The following is a 14,205-nucleotide window of genomic DNA, read 5'->3' on the forward strand; positions in this document are numbered from 1 at the left end:
TTACATTCAAATAAAGTTTGTATCTCTTTTTTATTACCTACTTTGTGAATATAATGATTTTTGTGTCTTTATCAATACATGGTCTGTACTGCAGAATGTATTTGTGGGTTTTTAGGATCAAAATTGTATTAGACTTTTGTCTTTTATCCTCATTGATTTTATTGGTTTGGCATGTATGTGTTTTTGTATTGTGTGAAAATGTTTTGTATATAATCAAATAAACATATACATTTTGAAGACTTTGAGCATGAGATGATATGTTTGCATGTATTAAATCCAGATACAGAGTCAGATTTTTTTAAGACTACAAAGTCAAGTGGAACAAGAAGGTTTCTTCTAATGATCTGACGCTCTGTTAGTTTTCAGTGTTACTGTTTGGGTAAAAAACTAGTTTTGGAAAGAGTGTGTATGCGCACCTGCCTCCCAGTGGTGTAACTCATGCATATGTGTGTACGAGTGAAATGTTCTGATCACATTTCACTCATTTCATTATATCACAGCAGAAACAAAAAAGAGTTAGGAGAGTTAGGATACGATTGTCCTGAAGCTAATTGTCTTGGACACATATAATATGTGATATTAAAATTACAAATCACATACTACATACATACAGACTGTCACCCGTACACACACAATACCTATAGCACATAAACACACTGCCATCAACCAACAAACTACACACTGCCCATCTTAAGTGCACATATGTTCAGTAAAAACTGAACTTAAAAGCACTATTAAAACAAATGAATAACAAAAACAAACTGTCAGTCTCACATATGGTTCCATAGTTCATCTTGATCATAAATCTACTGTTTTGGCATTTCTGCCTCCAGCAGTGTAAAGTCACAACAGGTAGCACATCATGAAGGACAGTAACAGGAAGTCACTGAGTGATAATTTTTTAACAAATACTTATAAATATCAATATATTTTGTAATGTTGAGCAGATACATATCTTAAGCTTACATCAATGAGTCATAGCCTCCACAGTCTTTTTAAGGCTCCGGCTATGGGTGTTTCAGTGTTTCCTGTGGTTGTAATGTAGGTGCTTTTGACCTTCATCATCGTCTTTGAATTCATTTCCACAAAACTAACTGCAAAACTTCTTACACTACAGGCACAGCATGTGTGTCACTACTAGGGGGCGACACATTTCTTTGTCTTTCCTGACCATTTCTGGGTTCAAACAAGTCTAAACACATTTTTATTGTTATCACTGAAATCATGATGCACTGGATCTCCCTACTAATGCAGACATGATCGAATCGTTGTCACATAACAATGAGATTGTATAATGTCTGAATCAACATTATGATCTTATTTAGAATAATCATGCAGCCCTTGATGGATGACATTTTGATCATAATGATCAAAGCTTCATACCTTGTTTGTATATTGTAGTAAAACATATCTTCAATACAGCACAGAGTGCAATGTTGTTTCTCCAGATTACAGTTTAAAGAAATGATCAATTCTAGATTAAAAATGGATTGTTTCCTATTCATTACCAAATGTTAATATGTATACTGAATATAAAGAGACTCCACTGTGTCTTGTTACTGGTGTATTTATGTTGGATATTGTAGTTGTTTATTTTTCAGCGATATTAAATGTAACGCAAAGATAAGAAGCCTTTATGTTCTTCATACTGTAAATTTCTCACCACTATAAATCTTCTTCTTAAAAAAAAAAAAGGACCAAAAAAAACAGCGATGGCAGTGAACATGTGCTCATGTTTCCTATACAGTGTCACTTCAGGTTGGCCAATCAAAAGCAGTCTTGTCTTTGAGCAGTGGAGAAAAGTGAATGAACTTTTCATTTCACACAGCAAGTTGAACATGACGACATCTCCAGTGTTTGTTCTCTATCTCACATGTCTGTTCATGGGGAACATGGGTGAGTCGCTTTTGAAATATTGACTGATTAAACTGAATTCTATCACATTCAATTAACTATACATTTGTTTTGTCTCTTATATCACTTCAGCTCAGCTGACTGATCTGAAATCGTCCTCATCTGTTCATCAAAACAGTGGTTTTATATCAGCTAATGTTGGTGAAGAGATAACTTTGCAATGCTTATATCAAGCTAATGTTGCTGCAAGACTTTACTGGTATAAGCAAACTCTGGGACAGAAAATGAAGCTCATTTCTACTTTCTATAAATATGAATTAAAAAGCACTATTCATGATGAATTCAAGAACAATTCACGCCTCACACTGGATACTACAAATGGTAAAAATCACTTGAAGATCACAGATTTGCACATTTCAGACTCAGCTACTTACTACTGCATTAGTTGCTCTTTAAGTGTGTTCCACGTTTTGGTGGGCACTACCCTGAATGTAAAGCGTTCAGCTTTGGTCCATCAGTCGGCATCTGAGAGCATCCAGCCAGGAGGCTCTGTGACTCTGAACTGTACAGTACACACTGGGACCTGTGATGATGGAGAACACAGTGTTTACTGGTTCAAAAACTCTGAAGAATCTCATCCAGGACTCATTTACACACATGGAGGCAGGAATGATCAGTGTAAGAGGAACACCAACACACAAACACACACCTGTGTCTACAACTTGCCGATGAAGAGTCTGAATCTTTCTCATGCTGGAACCTACTACTGTGCTGTCGCCTCATGTGGACAGATACTGTTTGGAAACGGGACCAAGCTGGATGTTGGCAGTAAGTAACATTTTAGGAGATGTTGTCTCATCTGATATAGTGTTACTCTCTCATTAAGTCTGGATAAAAACTGAAAACACGCTGAAGTTAATTTTCTGATTTCTGACTCTCTGCAGATGAGGTAGACTCTCTTGTCTTGGTGTATTTCTTGAGTGGAGCTTTGGTGTTCACCACCATCCTCAGTGTTTTACTGGCTTTCTCAATGTACAAGATGAACAAGAGAAACAGCTTCCAGTCAGGTACAGGTAATTGATACCACTTTTTTATGACAGCTTGTATTCATGGCATTGTGTCTTTTGAATTAAAGAGCATTCTCTGTTTCATGATCAGAACCTCAACATGGATTTGCAGCTCCGTCCACAGCAGATGCAGAGGTGAATGCAGGTTTAATTGACTGTTGCATTGCCATTTAAACATATTTGTATAGCACAGTAATTATTTGTGTTGTGGACATTGTTTGAATCAAACTGTAAATTAATTTTCTATATTTTATTTGCAGGGTTACCAAGACACAGACAACCTTCAGTATTCTGCTTTCAGTGCCAGTGTGGCAAACAGATCAAGAAAAGAAAGGAACAACACCAATAGTGAATGTGTGTACTCCAGTGTAAAGATGTAGAACATAGTAAGATGACACTTTATTAGAATCTGTTTTATCATGTACTTCAGTCTTACATATAGGTCTTGAGATCAATATGTGTTTCATGATCTGCAGTCAAAAGTTGTGAACTCTCTGTGCTTTGGTTGGGTTTAGTAATTGGAACATTCAGGACCATCCGCTCTCTTTGTTGCTTGTCATTGTGCTTTAATATACAGGACGTATCTGCTCATACTGTTCACTTAAAAAATAAATAAATATATATATATATATGTCTTTAATTTTAAATCACTTTATTTTTGGGATTATAAAAGTATATTTAGATCTGTTTAAGCTGAAGCTATTGTACGAGGATCATGATGGAAAACATGGTATTTGTTTATCTTGAATGTGTTTTAACCTGCTTAAGTGTGTTATGCATTCCCATGAATAATGTGTCAGTAATGATGAAATAAACGTAATTATGGAATACTTTGACTTTGAGACAATGTTCATGTTTAGAACATTAGATCACTTAAGGCAGTTGTATGATAACAGAGTTGAGTGTGTGATGTTTAAATATATAGTGTATGTGTATAAAATACACTTTAAATTGGCACTGAATTAATTTATGTATTGAATGTGAACTATAGTTGATATGAGGCCTCCATATCTGTTTACTTTATATTATATCTGAGGTTTTACAGAAATCTAAGACTCCTAACAGTAGTTACGACTCGTGTTGACATGAAATGGCATGAATGTCTTCCTAGGCCAGTGTATTCTGCACTTCAGTCACTCATTACTGCATATATTATTCTTCATCATTGTGATCTCTGTTTCTCTATTTAACCCTTTGTAGGTCACACCAAGAAAGTGCTATTTAAAAAATCTTTTTTTTTGCTTTTCCTACCTCTTTGAGGCAATGACAACATACAACATTCATTTTTTTTGTCATTGACCCTTCATTTTTGGTTTTACAGACCTCTACAGACCTCATTCAGAACTAATTTGTTCAAAACTTTTTTTTAAACGTGTTAGAGACTCATTCTGTTCTGGTACAAGATGAAAAAATGAAACCCAACTTCAAAAATGTCTTCAGCAGTATCTCTTATGTCTGCAGTGATTTGTTTTATTTTCTACCTGTATCTATAGCAACCATAATGCAATCTGATGGTCTTTTTGTGCATTACATACCTCATACAAGTGGTAAAGATTGCCAAAAAAGTTTGGGTTAAATACATTTTGTTTTTGACTAGATATCATGACACAACGTTACCTCTACCAAACCGTGGAGCAGACCTACAAAGGGTTAATGTCTTATTTTTTTAATTCTCTATTGTTGTCCCTTTTCATTGCTGCTTTATCATAGACCCATTAGCACAGTGCAACAGGGCCTCTGGGCTACGGTCTCTAAACTATGAATCTCATCTCACTTTATTATATTTTAATACTCTTTTTCAGAGGAATCACTTTTAATTGTGCCAATACAATTTTTTTTAACTTTTTTTTACCCACAGCCATGTAGATAGCAGCACATTATATTACAGTCCTTTGTGTGACACATCTGTCCAACTTGCCTCCATATTTAGCATACACATACATTGGCTAGACTAGATAGATAGATAGATAGATAGATAGATAGATAGATAGATAGATAGATAGATAGATAGATAGATAGATAGATAGATAGATAGATAGATAGATAGATAGATAGATAGATAGATAGATAGATAGATAGATAGATAGATAGATAGATAGATAGATAGATAGATAGATAGATAGATAGATAGATAGATAGATAGATAGATAGATAGTCTTTTTTGATAGTTATTTTCTTCTACCTTCTATTTTTTGATGGTTATGCACCAAAACAAAGCAAATTCCTTGTATGTGCAAACCTACATCAAATAAAAAACATTAATGTGCTCAAGATGTTGACTACATTCAATTTGAGCAGAAATGGGTTCCATTTATTGTAACTAGTGTGTTTACTGTATATAAAGATAATTGATTTTTATTGATTCTAATTCTAACGCCAGCATTAGGAACAAGTATGTTCTTGCTATACATGTCAACATGTGATTCTATTAATAGAACGGAAACAGTGCAGGTTTCAGTGAACATGTGTATATGTTTCCTAATAAGGGCATACAATGTGACTGTCGGCCAATCAAATGCAGCCTTGTCTCTATAGAGAAAAGTAAAGAGATCCTTTTCTTTCAACACAGCAATTTGAACACAATGACATCTCCGAACCTTGCTCTCTATCTCACTTGTCTGTTTGTGGGGAAAATGGGTGAGTTGCGTTTAAATGATTCCAACTTTTATCTGTTAGAGTAGTTGCTTTTCACATATTTACTGATTACACTGAATTCTATCACATTCAATTAACTATACATTTGCTTTGTCTCTTATTTCATTTCAGCTCAGCCGACTGATCTGAAATCATCCTCATCTGTTCATCATGACAGTGGTTTTATATCAGCTAATGTTGGTGAAGAGATAACTTTGCAATGCTTATATCAAGCTAATATTGCTGCAAGACTTTACTGGTATAAGCAAACTCTGGGACAGAAAATGAAGCTCATTTCTACTTTCTATAAATATGAATTAAAAAGCACTATTCATGATGAATTCAAGAACAATTCACGCCTCACACTGGATACTACAAATGGTAAAAATCACTTGAAGATCACAGATTTGCACATTTCAGACTCAGCTACTTACTACTGCATTAGTTGCTCTTTAAGTGTGTTCCACATTTTGGTGGGTACTACCCTGAATGTAAAGCGTTCAGCTTTGGTGTATCAGTCGGCATCTGAGAGCATCCAGTCAGGAGGTTCTGTGACTCTGAACTGTACAGTACACACTGGGACCTGTGATGATGGAGAACACAGTGTTTACTGGTTCAAAAACTCTGAAGAATCTCATCCAGGACTCATTTACACACATGGAGGCAGGAATGATCAGTGTGAGAGGAACACCAGTACACAAACACACACCTGTGTCTACAACTTGCCGATAAAGAGTCTGAATCCTTCTCATGCTGGGACCTACTACTGTGCTGTCGCCTCATGTGGACACATACTGTTTGGAGACGGGACCATATTGGACGTTGAGCGTAAGTAACTTTTTCTAACAGTCTCTGTATGTAATATATGTAACATTTTAGGAGATGTTGTTTCATCTGATAAAGACATGACTACTTCCTAATTGAACTTAACTTCAAAACTGAGCTAAATAAGAGAGTTGTGTAATATCTCATTATATGTGACTCTCTACAGATGAGGTAGACTGTCTTGTCTTGGTGTATTTCTTGAGTGGAGCTTTGGCGTTCACCACCATCCTCAGTGTTTTACTGGCTTTCTCAATGTACAAGATGAAGAGAAACAGCTTCCAATCTACAGGTAACTGTTTATATCTGTTTATTGTCAATGAACATGGCTTTTGAATAAAATTACTTTTTTGTGTTTCACAACCAGAGTCTCAAGCAAGAAACTCAGGTCTCTCCACAGGTGCAAAGGTGAATCCTTTTTTTTTTTTTTTTTTTTTTAAACATTCAACACATTAATATGTTGATTTTTGGACATTGTTTTAGAATAATATCATAATGTACTGATATATACTTTGTTTCCAGGGTTACAAAGACACAGACAACCTGTATTATGCTGCTGTAAGTGAGAACCTGACCAACAGACGAAGACAGAAGGACCAAACCTGGAGTGAATGTGTGTACTACAGCGTAAAGCAGTAGAACTTGTACTTTGACATGTCATGGATGTGTAACATGGATTTCCAAGTTTGACAGAAATATAGTTTTATAGCTTCTTAAATATCTTGCTCTGCTTTGGTATTTTTTATGATACTGCACAACTTTGTTTCTTGCAGATAAACTGTGTATCTCAAGTTTTTTTTTTATTTTTCATTTAATATAATATTTTTGTGTTTTAATAAGTAAATGATTTGATCTGTACTGTAGAAGGCATTCAATGGTTTTCAGGATAAAGCTAAAGAGATTGAACTGTTGTGTGTTGTCTGCATTGGTTTTATTTTCTGGCAAACTATGTATTTTTGTATTATGTGCAGATTTTATATTGATAATAAAATAAACATAATTCAATTTTGAAGACTTGAAGACCATGAGACATTATATGAGTACGTATATTAAATCTGGATACATAGCAAGTTGTTCTGGAACCACACAGTAATGTGGCACAGAAAGGTTTCTTCTAATGGCCTGGAGCTCTTTTAGTTTTCAGCTACCCAGTGCTGCATCTCATGCATGTGTGTATAAGAGTGCATGTTCTGATCTAATTTCACAATCATTTCATTATATGACAACAGAAAATGATTTGGATTGGAACAACTATATCATGAGTTTTGGGGATGAGTTTGGGGAGAGTGGCTGAGTGAAACAGGAGGAGAGAAATTGCTCATATGATAATAATAATGAAAGGTATGAAAGCCTAAAAATGTCTAATAAGAATTTGACATACTTAAAGAACTCAGTGACCTCCTCTTCACATACAATACTTTGTTTCATTACTGTTCACATGTGTGGCTTTTTGGCCCACAGTCAGATAGTATAAGTAAAAATAACATTTGAATCATTTACTGCAGTGTTGTATTTTCTTTTACCACCACCTACTGCATGTTGGCTATTTCAGAAAAGTGCTGTCCACTACCTGTGGCCCTGATTCATGAATTAAGAGCAAAATCCACAAAAGGATTGCATGGCTTTGCAGCCACTTAACCAGTGCAAATGAGACAAAAAATAGTGTCAAATTCGCAAAGCATCCACAAAGGATGAAATGCATGTGCAAACTGCACTGCCGAGCAACCAGGGTCTTGCATCCGGCACACAGCGGATGGTGGGTGCAACGCATTTGTCTTTGTTAGTTTCAGACTGATGCAGTTGTCATTTTCTCACCCTGCACCCATGTTGTCTAAATAGCAAATGCACTTGCACCGGTTTGTGCGCCCATTGGCGTGTTGGTCTCAAAATGAGGTGTGGTCAGGCTCATTGTTGGCACGTTACTATTTTTAGGCAGAGGAAAGCGAAATGCCTCTGACCAACAAAAACAAGGTCTGAAGTCATTGGTGCGTACTTCAATGTTATTTCAAGGGGTGCATTATCAAGATTTTATAAAGAGCAACAATTAAAACCCTGCTAAGTTTACCTGTTACTCCATGACTAAATGAAAACATTTTAAAGAGAACCAAAGCTGTAGTTAAAATGTAAATAAACATAAACAAAGCGTCACAGTGTCTGTGTGGTGTGCACTGTGCAGCTGCATGCACGGTTGAAGGGAGGAGACGCAAAAATATGCAGCACAAAGCAGGTTCTTAGTGTTTTGTGGAGAATGGGTCTCAGAACCACGTCTGCTTCTGGAGGAAAGCCGCTCCACTTCCACTTAGGGATTTTATCAACAAGAAAAGCATCTGTAGTTAAAATATCTGTATTGATCTGTTAATGAATGTGGATGATTCTTACAGCGTCTGTTATCCACAGCTGTATACTGTAGGACTGATATATTGATAAATGTGCAGCCTCTGAGATGTTGTACAGAGCACAGTGCCATTATTCACAGCTGTTCACTGTTTATTCAATCAGCTGATGACACCAGGCTGCTACAGTATAACCACACACACCTCTACACTCATCAGACTGGTCAGTTATAACTCCATATTCTTCCTTTTTATGAATAACATGTCAGGTTAGCAGTTCATTAGTCTACTTTCTTTACAGCAAAAGTAACTCATGTTTTATCATTGAAACATATTGCTTGACAAATGCAACGTTATAATAGCAATCCACCAAAGTGACAGTGCTCCTGGCTTTTAAAGGGAATGGGAGAAGACACTCTGATTGGTTACCACGTGTTACGCCCAAAACACACCTATGATTAATGAGGGGACTTAAGTGTATGGGTCAATGACGTATAAGGATTTGCAACAACTCAATTGTAGAATAATAAAAAACAAGCATATCTAATGCAGTAGTTCAAACATTCAGAATGTTGTGTAACTGAAGATCCATATTATACATTTGAAATTAAGTGATTTTAGTGGGTTTTTCAAGATTAATTGGCACTGGCCTTAAAAAGAGTCATGTGGTGCGACCATGATTCATCTTGAAATAAATCAATTTACTTAACATGCTTCACATCTTTTTCAGTTTTTCAGTAATATAAAGTGTTTGGAAACAAAGTATTTGAATTTTTTTTTAATGTTTGTAAATGATGGTCTTTTATTTAGATAAGATATTTCAAGATGAATCATGGTCGCACCAAATTACTTTTTTTTCAGGCCAGTGCCAATTGATCTCGAAAAACCCCCACTAAAATCACTTTCAAATTGTAATATGAATTGTCAGGTACACAACATTCTGAATGTTTGAACTACTGCATTAGATATGCTTGTTTTTTTATTCTAAAATTGAGTTGTTGAAAATCCTTATATGTCATTGACCCGTATACCTTTTGGACCATGCACCTGGTGAATTGACCATTCCACCATTAAAATAGTAAAAGAGGATTTGGACACGCCCTAAAGACACTTGCGCCACATGCTTCACACCATGCGCTATAGATCGTTAAAATAGGGCTCATGTTGTGCCTGTGCCTTTTGCATGTATGTAAATTAGATAATATTCATACTTTCTTTGCAAACAAGCCTTGTTGCATTGAAATTACTAATGTTTCTACAAAATCCCAAATACATTCAATGACACCTGTTCAACATAATTGTAAGATACACACATTAATCTAACACATTTCCATCCTGCATGAGTCACATTAACAGCTCTGTTTTGACAATAAATTATGTTATAGATGTGAAATACTAGAAAAGTAAACAAAGCAAAACACATTACAGCTGTGTAGGGGTGTCACAATCTCGTTTGTAAATTGAATATCGATCGAAATGACCTCACGATCTCGACCTTCGAAATCAACAGAAGAATCGAAGATGTAGCCACGCCCCCAATGTCACGTCCCGCAGGCGAGTCAAGAGGGGAAAAGACATCCGTGTTGAAATGCGGCGAGTCAACATTACCTCCTCTAACCTGAACCTGCAGTCGGTAAAAACACAACATGGCAACCGCCGATAGAGGACACACATCAATCAAACTTGAACTGGTTGTCAGTCCAGTGGGGGGGGGGGGGGGGGGGGGATTGGTCTAATAAGCAGCAACACAGAGCTATCAGGATGCTGTGCTCTCACACGCGCTGCATTCATAGTCACACAAACACACACGTACGTGCACTAAAGCAATAACTAGCGCTATAGGGGTATTTGTAGCACCATATATGCTACTGTTAGGATACAGTTAGGACTCTGTTAGGACAGTTAACACACTTCATTGTTCAGAGATGTCTATGGACATTAGGCTGTTTTAATTTAGTTTTTGTTTTATTGTGAACTTGAATATCATCTAATATAAAGAGTGTACACTGCAGTTACAAAAGGGTCACTACATGATTTTTTTGTTTACAGTAAGTTTCCAATTGACTGCTGAAACAAGTTATTGTGAATTTATATTGATAATAAATTATTTAATTTTGACAGTAAGGCCTTAGTGTGGTACTTTGCAAATAACTGATGGAGATTTTATCACTCATGATTAGTCTAAAAATGGCATAGGCATCTGTGCGGGACGGGACCAAGCTGGATGTTGGCAGTAAGTAATTTTCTACCAGACGTTGTTACATCTGATAAAGACAGACTTAACTTAAAAATAGAGATAAATCTGAGAACTGTGTAATATCTCATTATATGTGACTCTCTGCAGATGAGGTAGACTCTCTTGTCTTGGTGTATTTCTTGAGTGGAGCTTTGGCGTTCACCACCATCCTCAGTGTTTTACTGGCTTTCTCAATGTACAAGATGAACAAGAGAAACAGCTGCCAGTCAGGTACAGGTAATTGATACCACTTGTTTATGACAGCTTGTATTCATGATATTTCGCTTTTGAGTAACATAATATTTTTTGCGTTTCATGATCAGAGCGTCAACATGGATTTGCAGCTCCGTCCACAGCAGATGCAGAGGTGAATGCAGGTTTAATTTACTGTTGCATTGCCTTTTAAACACATTTTTATACAATAACAAATAAGTAAGTTGTGAACATTGTTTTAATCACTATCTGATTCACTTTTATATATTTTATTGGCAGGGTTACCAAGACCCAGACAACCTTCATTATGCTGCTGAAGTGCCAACGCAGCAAACAGATCAAGAAGAGTGAGGAACAACACCAATAGTGAATGTGTGTACTCCAGTGTAAATATGTAGTGCTTGTGAGTAAGGTGACACTTTATTGAATCTTTTTTATAGTCTTGAGATAAATATTTGCTTTGGTTTGGTTCAGGGCTGTTTTCTTTCACAACAAAACAAAACAAAACATCCATGATGGTGATGGTCAAAATGCAAACTAGAGGTTTCAAAACAGGAGTTCACAAACTAATCAGTGACATCACCGTGGTTAATTGGTTGCATTCATCTGGCTTTATTAACAGTTAGTTCAAGTTAAATGATAAACAATAAAAGATTATACCGTCATTACATTTTAGGGTTAATGACAAAAAATGTGTTAGGGTCAGGGTTCGGTATCGGCATCAGCCCCAAAATTCCAGTATCAGCCGGGCTCTGCTGTAGACTTCTACAGTAACCACAAACATGATACAAAACCTACTCCAGGCAAAAACTAATCAATTTGTGTTTGTTATGCACAACACCAAGGAAAATTATGTTATATGCAAACCTACTTGGCAATAAACAGGTCACAAGTCATAAAAATAGGTTACTTTTTTTTGTTAAATACTGACTACATCTGGCAAATAGTACTATAGTTAGTAAAGTATCATGCCTAACAGTTAATGTGCTCAACATGATGAGTGCTTTCGGTTTGAGCAGAAATGGGTTTCTCTATATCGTTACATTATTATGTTACTAGTGGTTTTACTATATATAAAGATCATCAATTTTTTATGTGATTCAAAATCTAATGCCAACATTATGAACCATTATGTTCTTGCTATACCTCTCAACCTGTGATTTTATTTAAAGAAAAAAAGAGTACAGTGCAGGTTACAGTCAACATGTGTTTATGTTTCCTAATAAGGACATGCAATGTGACTTGTTTGGCCAATCAACTGCACCCTTGTCTCTAAAGAGAGGAGAAGTATAGAGATTCTTTCCATTCACCACAGCGATTTGAACACAATGACATCTCCGAATCTTGCTCTGTATCTGGCATGTCTGTTCTTGGGGGAAATGGGTGAGTGGTGTTTTGTAACAAGAACTTGTACAAATGTTTCAAGTATTTATGTATTCATTTTGCTGAATTATATCACTTAAAATGAATTCTTATTTTTTTTTGTCTTTTATTTCACATCAGCTCAAGCAACTAATGACAAAACTTCCTCATCTCAACAAGAAAGTAGTTTTATATCCGCTAATGTTGGTGGAAGTTTGACATTACAATGTTTCTACAAAGATGACTCTGCAACAAGGCTTTACTGGTATAAGCAAACTCTCGGACAGACACCAAGGCTCATGTCCACCCTATATGTGTTTAGCAAAAATGGTACTTTTCATGATGAATTTAAGAACAATCGTTTTAAACTAGATACTACAAATGGTAAAAATCACTTGACAATCACAAATTTGGACATTTCAGACTCAGCTACTTACTACTGTGTTAGTTGTTATTTAAGTATGTCAGAATTTTTGGTGGGCACTACTCTCAATGTAAAGCATTCGGCTTTGGTCCATCAGTCGTCATCTGAGAGCATCCAGCCAGGAGGCTCTGTGACTCTGAACTGTACAGTACACACTGGGACCTGTGATGATGGAGAACACAGTGTTTACTGGTTCAAATACTCTGAAGAATCTCATCCAGGACTCATTTACACACATGGAGGCAGGAATGATCAGTGTAATACGGACACCAACACACAAACACACACCTGTGTCTACAATTTGCCGATGAAGCCTCTGAATCCTTCTCATGCTGGGACCTACTACTGTGCTGTCGCCTCATGTGGACAGATAGTGTTTGGAGACGGGACCAAACTGGACTTTGAGCGTAAGTAACCCATTATGAGACACTGTCCCATCTGATATAGTCTTAGACTTTCATCAAGCTTTGGATAAAAACTGTAAACATGCTGAAAGTTAATTTTCTGATTTCTGACTCTCTGCAGATGAGGTAGACTCTCTTGTCTTGGTATATTTCTTGAGTGGCGCTTTGGTGTTCACCACCATCCTCAGTGTTTTATTGGCTGCCTCAATGTACAAGATGAAAAATAAAAACAGCTGCCAGTCAGGTATAGCCAAAATATATCTTGTTTATGACAGCTCATTCATGGAATTATGTTTTTGTGAATAAAAGAGCATTCTCTTTTTTATGATCAGAGCGTCAACAGGGATTTGCGGCTCCATCAACAGCAGATGCAGAGGTGAATGCGGGTTTAATTAACTGTTTAACCACATTTTTATAACAATGCAAATAATCATGTTGTAGACATTGTTTATATCATGCTTTCATTCACTTTACACATTTTATTGGCAGGGTTATCAAGACGCAGACAACCTTCAATATGCTGCTGTTAGTTCCAACGCGGCAAACAGATCGAGAAAAGCGAGGAACAACACTAATAGTGAATGTGTGTACGCCAGTGTAAAGATGTAGTGGTAACACTTTATTGAGCTATTTTATGGACTATTTTATGGTCTACTGTAGTGTAAGTCTTAGGATACATTTTTGCATTGTGAATCTCAGACAAATGTTGTTATCTATGCTTAGGTTGGGTTTAGTAATTGGCACTTTCAGGACACTCTGCTCTCTTTGTTGCTTGTCAGTGTGCTTTAATGTCTACATGATGTCTGTTACTTTTTCTTTAAAAATAAAATATGCATCTTTAACCCTTAAATCATGT

The 14,205-nt window shown here is 36.2% G+C and overlaps 3 protein-coding genes across 3 annotated transcripts; all 3 read left to right on the forward strand.

The window, feature by feature from the left end:
• Positions 1 to 1,838: 1,838 nt before the first annotated feature.
• LOC134006078 (uncharacterized) lies at positions 1,839 to 3,503 on the forward strand. Its single transcript, XM_062445140.1, has 5 exons — positions 1,839 to 1,896; positions 1,987 to 2,682; positions 2,799 to 2,921; positions 3,013 to 3,056; positions 3,182 to 3,503. The coding sequence occupies exons 1-5, from the start codon at positions 1,839 to 1,841 to the stop codon at positions 3,299 to 3,301; spliced, it is 1,041 nt and encodes a 346-aa protein (XP_062301124.1). The 3' UTR covers positions 3,302 to 3,503.
• Positions 3,504 to 5,503: 2,000 nt separating this feature from the next.
• Positions 5,504 to 11,510, forward strand: LOC134006083 (uncharacterized). Its single transcript, XM_062445146.1, has 5 exons — positions 5,504 to 5,558; positions 5,688 to 6,383; positions 11,055 to 11,177; positions 11,270 to 11,313; positions 11,439 to 11,510. Exons 1-5 carry the CDS (start codon positions 5,504 to 5,506, stop codon positions 11,508 to 11,510), a joined length of 990 nt encoding a protein of 329 aa, XP_062301130.1.
• A 977-nt stretch (positions 11,511 to 12,487) lies between these two features.
• On the forward strand, positions 12,488 to 13,958 carry LOC134006244 (uncharacterized). The gene is made up of 5 exons (XM_062445332.1): positions 12,488 to 12,542; positions 12,663 to 13,352; positions 13,471 to 13,593; positions 13,682 to 13,725; positions 13,839 to 13,958. Exons 1-5 carry the CDS (start codon positions 12,488 to 12,490, stop codon positions 13,956 to 13,958), a joined length of 1,032 nt encoding a protein of 343 aa, XP_062301316.1.
• Positions 13,959 to 14,205: the final 247 nt, after the last annotated feature.

Source organism: Scomber scombrus, chromosome 23 (assembly GCF_963691925.1).
Source record: "Scomber scombrus chromosome 23, fScoSco1.1, whole genome shotgun sequence".
Classification (NCBI taxonomy): Eukaryota; Metazoa; Chordata; class Actinopteri; order Scombriformes; family Scombridae; genus Scomber; species Scomber scombrus.